This window comes from Capsicum annuum, chromosome 12 (assembly GCF_002878395.1).
Source record: "Capsicum annuum cultivar UCD-10X-F1 chromosome 12, UCD10Xv1.1, whole genome shotgun sequence".
NCBI lineage: Eukaryota > Viridiplantae > Streptophyta > Magnoliopsida > Solanales > Solanaceae > Capsicum > Capsicum annuum.
This window is the reverse complement of record NC_061122.1, coordinates 80,327,811-80,343,107: the sequence shown is the minus strand read 5'-3', so window position 1 is coordinate 80,343,107 and position 15,297 is coordinate 80,327,811. Positions and strand designations below refer to the sequence as shown.

At 39.3% G+C, this 15,297-nt stretch overlaps 1 protein-coding gene across 10 annotated transcripts in view; it reads right to left on the bottom strand.

The window, feature by feature from the left end:
- LOC107849685 (5'-3' exoribonuclease 4) overlaps positions 1-15,297 on the bottom strand; it is a 65,157-nt gene that overhangs the window by 40,302 nt on the left and 9,558 nt on the right. For all 10 annotated transcript variants that reach the window (XM_047401855.1, XM_016694238.2, XM_047401854.1 and 7 more), the window contains 2 exons: positions 15,070-15,147; positions 13,728-13,814 (listed from right to left, as the gene is read on the bottom strand). In XM_047401855.1, the coding sequence (XP_047257811.1) occupies positions 13,728-13,814; positions 15,070-15,147 (165 nt within the window). The remainder of the gene's footprint in view (positions 1-13,727; positions 13,815-15,069; positions 15,148-15,297) is intronic.

The window sequence follows — 15,297 nt, the reverse complement described above, 5'->3', positions numbered from 1 at the left end:
CTATGGAGATCTATCAGAAATTTATGGACTTTGCTAAAAAGCAAATGTTCCATAAAAATTGCAGAAGGGAGCAGGACCAACTTCTGGGAAGATGTGTGACTAGGTACCGAGAGCCTAAAAGAGAAGCTCCCTTACATCTACAATCTAGTGGTTCATCAACACAGAACAGTAGCCAAGCATTAGATAAATCAGGGATGGGACATCACCTTTAGAAGATTGCCAAATAATTGGGAATTGGGTTGATAAACTATGGTGGAATGGGCACAATAGTGGGAACTATAAAGTGAATATGGGGCTATAAGGAGTTGAACTTTAGCTGTCACCAGATTGATGGTTGGAAACATATTTGGAAGACCAAGATCCCTTTCTAAGTATCTAGTTTTGTCTGGCTTTCTAGCCAGAGAAGCTGTCTCACTAAAGAGAATATGATAAAAAGGGGGATTACCATATGTCCCAAATGCTGCTCATGTGGAGAAACGGCTGAGACATTAAAGCATCTCTTTCTCCATTGCAAGGTAACAGGACAAGTATGGAGGATTTTTTGGGCTCTCGGAGGGATCGCCTGGATTATGCCAGACAACATTGCATCACCTTTGGCAAGCTGGGAAGAAGCAGGAAGGGAGACAGGAGACGGAGAAAGATGGAGAATGATACCTGCATCCATTTGGTGGACTGTTTGGAAAGAAAGGAACTCAAGGTGTTTAGAGAATAGGAGCAACACAGTTCAACATATAAAAATGAACTGCATCTTGTCTTTGGCGTGAACTATCTTACTCTGTAGCAACTGTAGAAACTCTGGATGTACTAGACTCCATCTAGGTGTTAAGAATAGCTGCAGGTTCTTAGAGTTTCTTTTGCTGTAAATAGGGACCAGTGTTCCCTGACTACTATGTAATGAATCAGTTATAAATATATAGAAAGTCACCAGTTTCACCAAAAATTAAAAAAAAAAGTAGTACTGTAGCACCTTTAATAATGTTTTCCTGACTCAACTATCTCACCCTTGCCATTTTGTATAGATTATGTCATTCTGAGCATGGGTCCCAGACCTACTATTTGTGCTGATTTTATAGTATAACATGTGGGGTCCATGTGATGTTCTTCATTGCAGATTTATATGCGTGTACTATAGTTGCTACTTAGTATTTTCTCAGTTTTTTTATGTTCGTCTTACTTTTCTAAATCTGTTATATATTTATAAATTAAGAAAATATTATAAATTATAATATTTAACAACGATAAATATTTAAAAGACATAAAAAAATTGGATTGACTCTCAAAATTCTATCAGTGCTACATAAATTGAGATATATGGAGTAACATATATTCTTTGAAAAGGACGTAAAAACTATTATAAATTACAATAATTAACAACTTAAAATATTTTAAAGACATAAAAAATTAGTGCCACATAAATGAGGGAATAACATGTATTATGTAAAAATTATATAAAAAGCACTATAAATCACAAGAAGTTTTTTGACAATTAGTACTGTTGTATTCATCAGCATTTAGGGCTATTTTAAAGACATAAAAAATTAGTGCCACAATCCTTTTCCAAGTAGAATTTTTATATACTATTTCTATTTCTACTCATATTCTAACACTCCCCCTCAAGCTGGTGCATACAAGTCATATGTACCTAGCACAAATGTAATTAATACAAGGACCGGTGAGGGACGTGGTGAAGATATCTGCAAGTAAATCACTTGACTTCACAAATTTTGTAACAATATCACCTGAGAGTATTTTTTTTTCTTATAAAGTGACAATCAATCTCTATGTGTTTAGTCCTCTTATGAAACACGGGATTCGATACGATATAAAGGGCTGGTTGATTATCAAACACAAGTTCCATCATCCCGGTTTCTCCAAATTTTAGTTTTCTCAGCAATTGTATGATCCAAACTACATCACAAGTTGCTACAGTCATTGCTCGATATTCTGCTTCCACTCTAGACCGAGCAACCACACTCTGTTTCTTACTCTTCCAAGACACCAAATTACCTCCTACTAAAACACAATATCCGAAGGTAGAACGTCTATCAGAGGGTGATCCTGCCCAATCAGCATCTGTGTATCCAATGATATGCTCGTGACCTCGATCCTCAAAAAGTAGTCCTTTATCTGGAGTTGACTTTATATATCGCAGAATACGAACTGCATCCAAATGACTATCCCGGGGGGGAGTTATAAATTGACTTACAACACTCATAGGAAAGGATATGTCAGGTCTAATCATGGTGTAATAATTCAACTTTCCAACTAACCGCCTATACCTTTCAGGATCACTGAGTGGCTTCCCCTGTCCTAGCAGAAGTTTAGCATTTGGATCCATAGGAGTGTCAATGGGTCTACATCCCATCAGTCCTGTCTCCTTAAGAATCTCTTAAGCATACTTGTGTTGAGAAATAACAATACCTGATCTGGACTGAGCAACCTCAATGCCTAGAAAATATTTCAGTCTGCCGAGATCTTTAGTATGCAAATGTTGAAAGAGATATTGCTTCAATTTAGTGATACCATCTTCATCATTGCCAGTGATATCGATATCATCAACATAAACCACCAAATAAATACACAGATTTGGTTGAGAATGTCGATTAAACAACGAGTGATCGACTCCACTACGAATCATGCCAAACTGCTGAATTACTGTGCTAAACTTTCCAAACCAAGCTCGAGAGGACTATTTCAGACCATAGAGTGACCTGCGCAATCGACATACAAGGCTACCAGACTCCCCTAAGCAACAAAACCAGGTAATTGCTCTATATAGACTTCTTCCTCAAGATCACTATGCAGAAAAGCATTCTTAATATCCAACTGATAAAGAGGCCAATGACAAACGACAGCAATGGATAGGAAAAGATGGACAGATGCTATTTTTAGTCACTGGAGAGAAAGTGTCACTATAATCAAGCCCAAATATTTGTGTGTATCCTTTGGCAACAAAGCCAGCCTTAAGTCGATCAACCTAACCGTCTAGACCAACTTTGATTGCATAGACCCAACGGCAACCAACAGTAGATTTACCTGCAGTAAGGAAAACAAGCTCCCAAATACCACTCGCGTGTAAAGCAGACATCTCAACTATCATAGTCTGTTTCCATCTTGAATGAGAAAATGCTTTACCTATAGTCTTAGGAATGAAAATAGAGGACAAAGATGATATGAAAGCATAATGGGGTGATGATAAACGATGATAACTCAAGAAAGTATAATGTGGGTTAGCATTACGAATGGAACGCATACCTTTTTGAAGTGGAATTGATGGGCTAGGAAAAAGCAAGTCCGCAATAGGAGCAGCGTCCGACGCATGACATGAATCATCTGAGACTAATGGTGGACGCGGACGACGATGATAAGTCAGAAATGGTGGCACTGCAGTTGGAGACGTAAAAGTAATTGTTGATTCCTCAAAGGTTGGTTCAAGTAAGTCTGGAGATACGAGTAAGACCAAGGATGGTGCGAGTAAAACTGGAGACACGGGTAAAATTTCAGAGATATCAGGATGATCAGAAGATGTATAGTAAGGTTAAGATTCAAAAGAGATGACATCGGCGAACATAAAGTATCGGCGAAGATCGGGTGAATAACAATGATACCCTTTTTAAACTCGAGAGTAACCAAGGAAGACACACTTAAGAGCACGAGGGGTTAATTTATCTTTTCCCGAGGCTAAGCTATGAACAAAGCATGTGCTCCCAAAGACACGGATAGAATAGAGATGTCACTATGGAAACAATATAGAAGGGGAACCAGATTCTGAATGGAAGACGATGGCATTCTATTAATTAGATAGCAAGATGTGAGGACTGCACCGCCCCAAAAAAGCAGCGGAACATTGGATTCAATGAGAAGAGTGCGAACAGTCTCAAGAAGATGTCTATTTTTTCTTTCTGCTATACCGTTCTGCTGAGGGGTGTAAGGACAAGATGTCTGGTGAATAATTCCTTGATGATTTCTCCCAAAACTGGGAGGATAAGTATTCTAAGGCATTATCACTACGAAAAGTAAAAATAGAAACACCAAATTGAGTTTGCATTTCAGCACAAAAACTTGTGAATATAGAAAATATCTCAGAACAACCTTTCATTAAGAAAACCCAAGTACATATTGAAAATCATCAATGAAACTAACAAAATAACGAAAACCTAAGGTGAACTGCCTCTACTAGGACCCCAAACATCAGAATGAACTAATGAGAAAATAGACTCTGAACGACTCTCAATACTACGTGAAAAAGTAGCACAAGTGTGTTTCCCAAGTTGACATGACTCACAATATAATGTGGATAAACTAGACAAACTAGGCACCATTTTTTGTAGCTTTGATAGACTCGGATGTCCTAAACATTTGTGAATTTGGTCTGGAGGGTTTGTAACGGAGCATGTTGTGAAGGAATTTGAGGAGGTAAGATGGTAAAGGTTACTGCGGTCCTTCATTAGAAAAGAATCATCAAAAGAGGTTATGCTATAATGAAAGGCATGTTTCAAACGACCAACAGATGCAAGATTAAAAGGACAATCAGGGACATAAAGAACAGAGTCTAGAGTGACAGAAGATAGGGGTTTGGCTTGTCCAACTCCTTTTGATTGTGTTCAGATCCCAATGGCTAAAGTAATAGCAGGAAGAGATTGTAAATAAACAATAACAGACAGAAGTAATTTGTTACCAGAAATATGACCAGAAGCACCTGAGTCCACGACCCATGATCTACGAGTACTAGACTGTGAAACACAAGCAAAAGGATTACCAGCAACAGAAGTATCAGGTTGGGCAGCTGAGGCTGCTTGTGGAGATGCCTGCTTACTTGCTCGATACTCAAGGAACTTATCATATTTTGTCTAGGCAATATGAGCATTATTGGATGGTCGATTAGGCTGTGGAGATGTCTGCTTACTTGCTCAATTCCGAAGAAACTCATTATATTCCTTTACAATAATAGGATCATAACTGGGTGGTGGACCATGCAAAATATGGCATAAATCCTGAGTGTGTCCAACTTTATGACAATAACTACACTTTGACCGAGATTTTCTAGAACGACCACCTCCTCGCCGATTCTCCATAGGTTGATATGTTCGTGTTTCTATGGTTTGAAATGCTAGAATAGAGGAGTCAACGGTTGGTGATGAAATTACTTTGTGACTGGGAGGCACGACAAAATGAAGCAGACGAGAGAATAACTCATCAATTGTAGGAACCGTAGGTCTAGCTAAAATCTATCACGTACTGAATCATGGTCGATAGAAAATCCAGCAAGTGTAAAAACTAAAAACAATATATGTCTGTGCTCTTGTTGTTTTTCCACATCCGCAGTGACGGGCATCAATGTATCAAATTCTTCCATGACTGCTTGTACTTATCCCAAGTAAGTAGACATATTGAATCCCGGTTTCTTCAAGTTGGTCATTCGAGATATCACATTATAAAACGAGATGTCATTAGTGTATAAAGCACGAGCCTTTTCCCAAACTAGATAACATGTCTGGAATGGACGAAACAAGGGCACATGAACTTGGAATCAATAGATCGCCATAAGAGACTACATAATTGAGCATCAACTTTCTCCCATATTTCTTTGGCTTTTGCATCTTCCGCGCTAGATTTTGTCTTTTCATCTACCGTACTTGTCTTCATCTTTAAATAATCTTGGACAGCTTGACCTTTGCACCACAATTCAACGGAGGAAGCCCAAGCTAAATAATTTGAACTTCCCATTAATGGTTTGGAAGTGATCATAGGACTTGAACTTCCGATTCCAGTAGTTCTAGGGACAAAAACATCATATCCAAAAGACATCTTGGAAATTTTGACTTAAAAATACCAAGAAATAGAATTAGAGTTCTGAAAATTGCTTAAAATTCACCGAAAAAAATAAAGTCGCCAGAATTAAGGTTTCGGCGACTGAAATCTGTGAAACTTCGCTAAAACTAAAAAAACAAAAGCTGGTCAGATATCGTCGGAATTCCAACAGGAGTGTGGGGGCGCGTGGCAAGTGACTTTTCGGTGGTTTTGGTCGGGGAGTTGTCGCCTGAGCTTTCCGATCCTCTTGGTGGTGGTGTATTTTGCACCAATGCTTTGATACCATGTGAGAAATAATCGAGAAAAAATATTATTGAATTGTGTTTACATAATTACATTAAGACCCTATAACCCTATTTATAGACACTATAGTACAATCCTTTTCTAAGTAAGATTTTTATATGATATTCCTATTTCTACTTATATTCTAACAGTACTTTGATAGAGACTTTACATTTAAGTGTTGCCATAGTACTCTGATAGACCTCCAAAGGCTTCCATAAGCTAAGTTAACTGGCTTTGTCATCCAGTTATCTTCCACTTCATACTTAGCTTTGATCACCTTGCTCCATAAGCTTTGAGGATCTTGAGAATATCTCCATAACTACTTCAATTTGAGTGATTTGTTGTGATTCTTCAAATTTCTAATTCCCGGTCCGCCTTGAACCTTGCTTAGAATTACTTCTTTCCACTTTATTAGATTATACACCTTTTTTTCTTTATTGCCCTGCCACAAAAACTTCCTTCTAATGTTGTCTAGTCTTTGAGTGACTCCCACTGGAATGGGAAAAAGGGACATCATATAAGTCAGCATAGAATTTAGGACAAAATTAATCAGAGTGAGTCTCACACCAAATGACAAGTATTGACACTTCCATCTTGAAAGCTTTTTCTCACATTTCTCTATGACATTGTTCAAGATCCCTGTAGATTTTAATTTTGCCCCCAATGGCATACCAAGATACTAAGTAGGGAGAGCCCCTACTTCTCCCCCTAGAATCATTGCCAAAGCCTCTATGTGTGTTACTTCATTAATTGGGAAAAGATGACTTTCTCCGATTAATATGTAGCCCAAAAATACCTTCAAAAAGGACTAAGATAATTCTTAGAATTCTCAATTGCTCCACATCTGCATCACAGAATATCAAGGTGTCATCAGCGTATTGGAGATGTGTAATCTCCTGATTATAATGACCATTCATGGCTACCTCAAAGCCCTTAATCCACCCATTAAGATTCGTTGTTTTGATCATGTTGTTTAGCCCTTCCATGGCAATTATGAACAAAAAAAGGATAATGGATCACCCTGCCTGAGACCTCTTTGAGCTTGGAAAAAAACTTCTGGGGAACCATTAATGATGACTGAGAATTTGACAGTAGAAATGCAAAATTTTATCCACTTGATCCATTTCACTCCAAAGCCCATTTGTTGTAACATGCTAAGTAAGAACTTCCAATTTACACGTTTATACGCTTTATCTAGCTTACAAAGAACAACAGGCTTCTTCTGCGTCTGTCTTGAGTCCACCGCTTCGTTGGCTGTAAGAATAGCATCCATTATTTGTCTTCCTTTTATGAATGTCATCTGTATCAACTTTTCCATTACCTTTTTCAGTCTCTCAGCAAGTACTTTTGCAATAATCTTGTAGATGATTCCTATGGGACTTATTGGCATGTAGTCCTTTAACTCCTTTGCACCTTTCTTCTTGGGAATCAAAGCAATGTAAGTTGCATTAAAACTCCTTTCAAAGAAAGCATGAGAATGGAAATTTTGGAATACCCCCATGATGTCCTGTTTGAGCACCTCCCAACATTTAATAAAGAACCCCATTGTGAATCCATCAGGGCCTGGTGCCTTAACCATGGCACACATTTTCAAACTTCTCAGGACTTCTTGTCCTTCAAATTTGCGGGACAATCTTCAAAGTTGCTTCCAGGCCTCCACTCTCCAGTCTCCGTGTAGAGTTCTTTGTAAAATTCCAGAATCGCATTCTTGATAGTCTGTGGCTCTGATATTAATTCATCACGGATCATTAATTGGTCAATGTTGTTACATCTTTTATGGGCATTTGCAGTTTTGTGAAAAAACTTAGTGTTCTTGTCTCCTTCGTTCAACCAAGTGGCCCTTGATCTTTGCCTCCATGCCTCTTCTTCATTCTTCAAAAGTTCATACTTCATTAGTACGAATGCCTTCTCCACCAATTCCTCCTTTGTTAAATTTCTGCTTTCCAATATCTTGTCGAACACTGCCAGTTGATTAAGCAAGTTTGACTTCTGTACTTTCAGATTGCCTTGATTGCTTTTACTCCACTCCCTCAATTTTCCTTTCAAAGCTTTCATTTTACAAGAAAAAATGTAGTCAGGTTTTCCTGAAAAGTCAAATGTTGTCCACCCAACTCTTTAACTTTGTTAACAAAGCCATCAGTGTTCAGCCACCAATTATCAAACTTGAAGTATGATTTTTGTTGGTCCCTATCTCCACATTGCAGTATAACAGGGACATGATCAGACGTTACTCTCTGCAGAAGGGATTGTCTGATATTGCTAAAACTGTCATCCCACTCTTCGGATATTAGAATTCTGTCAATTCTTGAGGCGATAGTGTATGTGTCCCCTCTATACCAAGTATAAGCATCACCTTCCAGTTGAAGATCAATAAGGTTCATGTCTTCTATCAAGTCTGAGAATTCCACCATAGCTATGGACCTTCTCTTGCAATTCCTCTTTTCTGTAGGAAATTTGACTATATTGAAGTCCCCGCAAATTGCCCATGGACCCTCCATCAAGCCCCTCACAGCACTTACTTCCTCCCAAATCTCCCTTCTTTCAAAGTGACAGTTTGGAGCATATACACTTGTGATATGGCATTTGAAATCCTGCAACTGACCTTCAAATTTACAGGTTAAAGTATGAACCCCAATCTGAAATACTTCCCCTTTCCATTATCTTCTATCCCATATCATTATGATTCCACCCCTAGTTCCGTTGGCCTCGAGACAGGCGAAACTTGTCCATCTACCTCCACAAATTTGCTTAACAATGTCTTCTACATCCCCCTCAAGTTCAGTTTCCTGCAAACATATGATGTCTGCACCCCACACTAGTAGAGAATTCTTCACTAATCTTCTCCTTGTCTATGTTGTTTAATCCCCTCACATTCAACGTGACTAATTTAATCTTCATTGATCAATTAAAGTCAAAGCCTTCCCCCTGATCCTGCTTCCACTATCTTTGAATTTAACGTCAAAAGAGACCAGTCCCTTCAGCTCTTGTATCCCCTTGAATCTGTTTTTCTGATATTACTCTCTGACTCCATTCTTCTAGCTTGTCTACTGCTATCAATCTGCATGAGAAGTTCCATGGCTTCTTCTTTATGTCCCTGGAAATCGACTCCAAATAGTTTGCGTAATTTGATCAAATATTGACGGACCCAAATTGGTGTATCCACTTATTTGTCTTGATGATCACCTTGATGTTGAACCACAATTGGTTCGGCTTCTTCAACTTCCCAGATTTCCCCACAATTTCCGTATTCGGTATGTAAAAGTTGATTAAGAACTTCAGCGCAGTCACTCTTTGGATCTTCCATTACTATAAGAGGCAATTCACCACTAGTGTTCACCAACTGTCCATTGTCCTCCTCTGTCAAATTTATTCTGTCGCAGGTTGACAGAACCTCTGCAAGCAAATTGTTTAAAAGCTCATGTCGTATCAAAGGGGTTGAAGTTTTAGCAGAAATTGGAGTAGATTGGGAGGATTGATGTCGCTGAATTTCAACTATTTTGATTTCCTCTTCTGTAATTGAAGCCCTCATGGAAGAAGATGTCTGATCAAGAGCTTCCTCCCGATGACAGTCTGTTCCTTCTGTAAGTGATGTTATGCCACTCGACTTGAAGCCAATATTAGCGTTAATTTCTATATCCAGAAAGTAGTCAATCTGACTACTGGGCTCTGAAAAGTGGAGCTTGGGCCAGGTTTGTACAATTGGGTCAAAAGAGATTGGGCCCAATTTTTGACCTCTTCTTTTAAATTGGGTCGAAATACCTTGCTCCAGCTGCCTCACATGTGTATCACATGACTTATTTTTAAAATCAGCCCCATCTTTCGATGTGCCCACATGACCTATGACCTGCACAGCCTGAGAAGTGTTGGAAAGTTGTTCTCTTCTATATAGGTTAGGTTACCCTCATTACCCATCGGTCCTTCACCTCTTTCATGGTTGATCTGCTGTCCTCTTCTTACCGTCGCCGGAATCTCGCACCAGATGGGGATTTTGTATATGAATCCATCACATTCCAGCTCTATCTCTTTTGGGACTGCACTTCCATCTCCTCTGACCTTGATTCTTCCCCAGTAAAGATGGTTCTTAAGATTGGTTTCTTCTTCAGTTTCAATCCAACCGCCACCTATGTCACCGACTTGTTGGAATGTGGCTTGAGACCACAAGTTCACAGGTAACCCTAGAAGGCGAATCCAGACCCAAATTCTAGCAATTCCATCTGGCCAGCACCCAGAGGTGGGAGACCACCATTGTAGGTTCATCTTTAGCTTCTTCCAGCTCCATTCTCCTTTTAGAACATGTTCTGCCTTCTTCCGGGAAGGCATTTCAAAAAGAAAGTGAGCGTCATTCATTCCATAAACATTGACTCCATAGAAGGTGCTCCAATTGCTACTGATCCATCTTCGAATGTCATCAAAGTTGGGGCTTCATGACCCGAGAAGCTTCCAACAATGCATCTTCCAAGTACATCCTCTTCTGAAGGCACCGATCTTCCAGGAATGGTTATTCTGGAGATTGAGGATTTGATCGCTGGCTTTTTCATTCCTTCCGTCTCCCACTTGTTGGTTTTGAAGGCTTCCATGTACGGGGCTTCAATGCGTGGCCTTACAGCTTCTGCATTAACTTCCCCTTCATCTGTGGCATTGATGAACCTGATGATTTTCTGAGCCCCCCCCCCCCCCCCCCCCCCCCAACCAGCATTTAATGTAACTTCAGGTGTTATAATAACAGGCCTCCTGCCCCCCAGTATAGCAATGAATCTAATGTACCTGCCATGTTCATTGTATTTAAGAGTACAAAAGAATTCTGCAAAATGGTCCTTTACTGTCCATCTTCTAACTGTCTGTTTACGCTCCTTAGAGGCAGTAATAAATACCTGAACTATCCATTTCATTACTTTAATGCTAACAGTAGCTTTCCTCATCAGATGTCTGCTACGTTCAGTCCATTCAAACCAGGTTTCTGCACTTGATCTGAACTTTGAGATGTCATAGGACTTAAAACCAGCATGGAAGAAAATCACGTTGTCTCCCATGACAAAAGAAAGAGAGAAAGGAAAAAGAAAGGAGTGGCAGCAAACTACAACAGAAGTTTGTAGTTAGGGTTGATGAGAACAACGGTGGAGAATTCTGATGGAAAAGTCAGCGGGAAAGTGTTCTACAGTCCTAAGAAGTAGGAGAGAGACTATTCATGTTCAATGACGATTTTGTTTACTGTCATTGTGTCCTGAGCCAGGGATCTATCGGAAACAGCCTCTCTACTTCTTCGGAGGTAGTGGTATGGACTGCGTACATTCTACCCTCCCCAGACCCCACTATGTGGGAATATACTGGGTTTGTTGTTTCAAGAAATGATTTTTTACTTCCATTGGTCACCAATTGGAGGCCTCCCTTTCCTCCATTCACTTCTAGGTTCCCCGTCTTTGTATTTTATATCACATATCAAATTTTGAACCTCTTTTGGGAACAATTGATTAGTGTTGATGCTGGTCTTAGGTATTTCCCTTCTCTGGTCGAGTTTCTCGAAAAGTATTTCGGCATCTTTTTCTAGCCCGTCGAACATTGCACCAAATTCTTTGCTTAATCAAATGATGTTCTTCTGAACCCATGAGGTCGCTCTTGCCTCTGCCTCCCCACTACAATTACTGGAGTCGGATTGAAGAGGAGAAGGCTCTTCAAGAGGAATTATTTGATTTTATGTTGCTTTTCTTCTCCCTTCGTCAATTACCAGCGACTCAATTTCTGAGTTTGTTTCCACCTGGGCAGAACTCGCAATAGTCAAGAGTGTCAGGTTCATCTTGCATGTGCGTATCTGTCTTCATCATCTCAATTTCATGGTTAAAACTTGCAGAACTTCTATCTTCAGTAGTTCTGTTCAGGTCAAAGTTAATTGTGTCTGTGAATGGTTCTGCAGATAAGGGTTTTTTGTTTTTCCCCTGGGCTAAATGTTTGGGCTTTGAAAAAGACCCGCTTTTATTTAAATGAGTTGGTGGCCCAAAATTCAGAAGGCCTTGGTCCCACTTATGGTTACTGGTTGCTGCCAGATGAGAGTAGTTTATATCCCTCGTGTAAAAACCTCCCTTCACATCAATGTCCACTGGTTCTTCCATCACTACTACTTTTCCAGCTCTCTGATTTGCTTCTTTCTCCTCTGCAATTTGACCCGACTTTTCTCCCCCATTTTTGCGAAAGGTCTTATCCGACCTACTGGTGTCATCTTCTTTGACTTTTCTGTACCTTGCCGGAGCTTCGAACCACACCGAAAGTGTGAAAATCCATTCTCCGTCTTTCACTTCGACTGTCGTCAGAATTTTCTCCATAGGGCCCTTTGATTCGGGCCCATCTCAGATGGTTCTTGAGTTCCATCTCCTCCTCCGTCTCCAGCCAACCACCGCATTTCTCCCCAATTTCTATCATCACTTCCGGAGACCAGAGTTGTAGAGGGAGACCTAAAACTCAGATCCAAAACGTTTGAACCTGGTTTGCAATGGAAATGCCCCCGCCATTGGCGACCACCGGTCCAGCTTGATGCTCTTGCCTTGTTTCTTCCATTCTCCCCTTAGAATGTGTTCAGCATATCTTTCCTGTTGGAATTCAAACAAGAATTAGGTACCATTCATGTCGAAGACTTGGATATTGTAGATGCCTATCCATGTCTGACTTGCCCACTTTCGAAAATTGTTTGGGTAGGAATTTCATTGCAATCCGGGGAACTCCCCACCACACACCTACTGAAAATACCATTCTCGCTGGTATCGCCCTTCATATAGTCCGACTCAAATCCCCCCGACATCCATCTAGACCTCTTTACAGGCTCCTTGAAGTTTCTCTCCTTCCACCATCCTTGGCTCTTCTGTCCTTTCAGCATTTAACACTTTCTGGGTGTTAATCTCCCTATTAATGAATCACAATAATTAATTGGTTGACACTCCAAATTTCATTTGTGTCGCATAATTAGATCAGATAAGTAACATATATTGGGCTTGGGCTAGCACGGGCTCCTCTATCTAGTATAATATATATGTATGTACGTATGTGTGTGTGTGTATAAAAACCCAAAAATCAAATCAAATACTCGATCAATATGTACTTTCCAGTCATATATGTAGTAGAAGCACTCAAGGTAAGTTGACCAAATCCGGTGTGAATCCCAGAATCACACCCATGTCGTGTCATAGGGGTGCGACAAGGACTATGAAGAATCTGAGCAACATAGATCAGGATAACAATAACAAGAAAATGATGATCAAAGCAGCCATACATCATGTTGAACAATAACATGCTATTCTACCAAATATGCAACTTTTAGAGCCAAATAAACAAAACAGACTACAGCATCACAGAAATTTGGTAAAGTAACTAGTGTCAACTGCAAGTACAATCCAAGATTCAGCATAAATAAGGTGCAGTGACTTGTAAAAAATCAGTAAAACAATTCATAAAAAGCAATCCGGATTTCTTATAAAAAGGAGTGCAACTAAGAAGGAAAAACAATATTTAATATGCCTGACAAATAATTATCTTATAGCACTATAAGCATAGTTTCAGAATCAGAAACAGCCTAGAATTTCTCTTTTCCGTTGAATTTTGTGTCATGGTCTGAGCGACAATTTTCAAAAAGGAATTGAAAAGATCACCTGCTGTATCCGAGCTCTCTTTTGAAAGATTTGATCTTCATACACTGCTGCCGCCTGAATAAAATGTTCTACTCTATCCAAAAAAACCTGTGAATGTATGGTCATATTACTCAACCAAAATATAGGATTGCGGACAGAGAAACCAAACTTATATATAAAGTGAAAAAGAAACACTCTCAAAGCTAGTCGTGTCTTGTATGACTACATAATAAAATTTGTTATATATTAGCTCTAAAATTCAAGCAACCATGTCTCATAGAATGAAGCAAATTCCTTGAATCAAAGTGGTGATATTTAGAAGCAAATGAAACAAAAGAACTATCAGATATATTACCTGGCTCTCCTGTAATGTCTTTTAGTTGTTTTACATACAATTCTTGATCCCAAAAAGAAACAGTAACAATTGATAAAAATAAATTAAAAAACATAGTTTCATCTACAATTGTGTAAAATTAAGCTAGAGAGACGTAGAGCACGAGAATAGACAAGACATTACTATAATGCACCCAAGGGTGTGGCTTATTGGTTCGATAAAGTTGGGTTGAGCACCATGAGGTCTCAAATTCAATTCGCAACAGAGACAAATACTAGGTCATTCTTCCGATCAGTTTTAGCCTTGGTTCACAGAGTTACTTGATACCTGTTGCTGGTGGGAGGTGGCGGGTGGCAGGTATCCCATGGAATTGGTTGAGGTGCTCGCAAGCTGGCCCGGACAGCACGGTGATCCAAAAAAAAAAGGTCACTGACTTTGACTTAATACAAACAGTTATCTTCCATAGATGCAAATCTTAAAGTTCAACTTCAACAAACACTTTAGCACACTGAGCTCGATCTTCCATTACTATAAACTCAGAGTGGATGATATAATCTCTTGGAATATCAAACAAATTTCCGCTTTACCACCACAGTGAAAAGAAGATTGAGAACAAGAAAGACGAAGGTCTAAAATTTGAGCATTACCACATGCTCTTGCAAATAAAAAGGTCAAGTGGATCTCCAAAAGTCTTGATAGCCCCTAAATTAACCAAAGTTCCTTTTCCCCGGGCATTACTTTAGCCAGTTAGCCAAGGACATTTCACAAAGCAGAGAAATAACATACTACCAATATAGGCTATGCAAAGGGTTCGGACTCATAACCTTCAAAAAATAAAATGAACTAAATTATCTGAAATAATCACACTATCAAACGGTACTTGCACTAGGAAAGTAGGTATATCAAGAAAATGATCATCTGACTGAACAATGAAAACATCTATAGTATACAAGCACACTGCACTACATCACATATAACTTCAGTCCTGGTGAGAAATTTGAAGTGTTGCATTGTCAAAAAGTAAATTACCTCACCCGCATCTGTAAGATAGCCACCCATTGTCGTAAAGTCCCTTCTATAGATGAACATCAGCAGATTGATGGCACCCTGGAAAAGTTAACAGGATTAAGGAAACATTAACCGAATAAGTAGATTGGCAGCATCGCACTTGGAAAAAAGGACGAATAACAGTTGCAATGTTATGCGACAGAGAATTTTAACATCCCCAAGATTAACAATCAGAGTACAGTATCCATA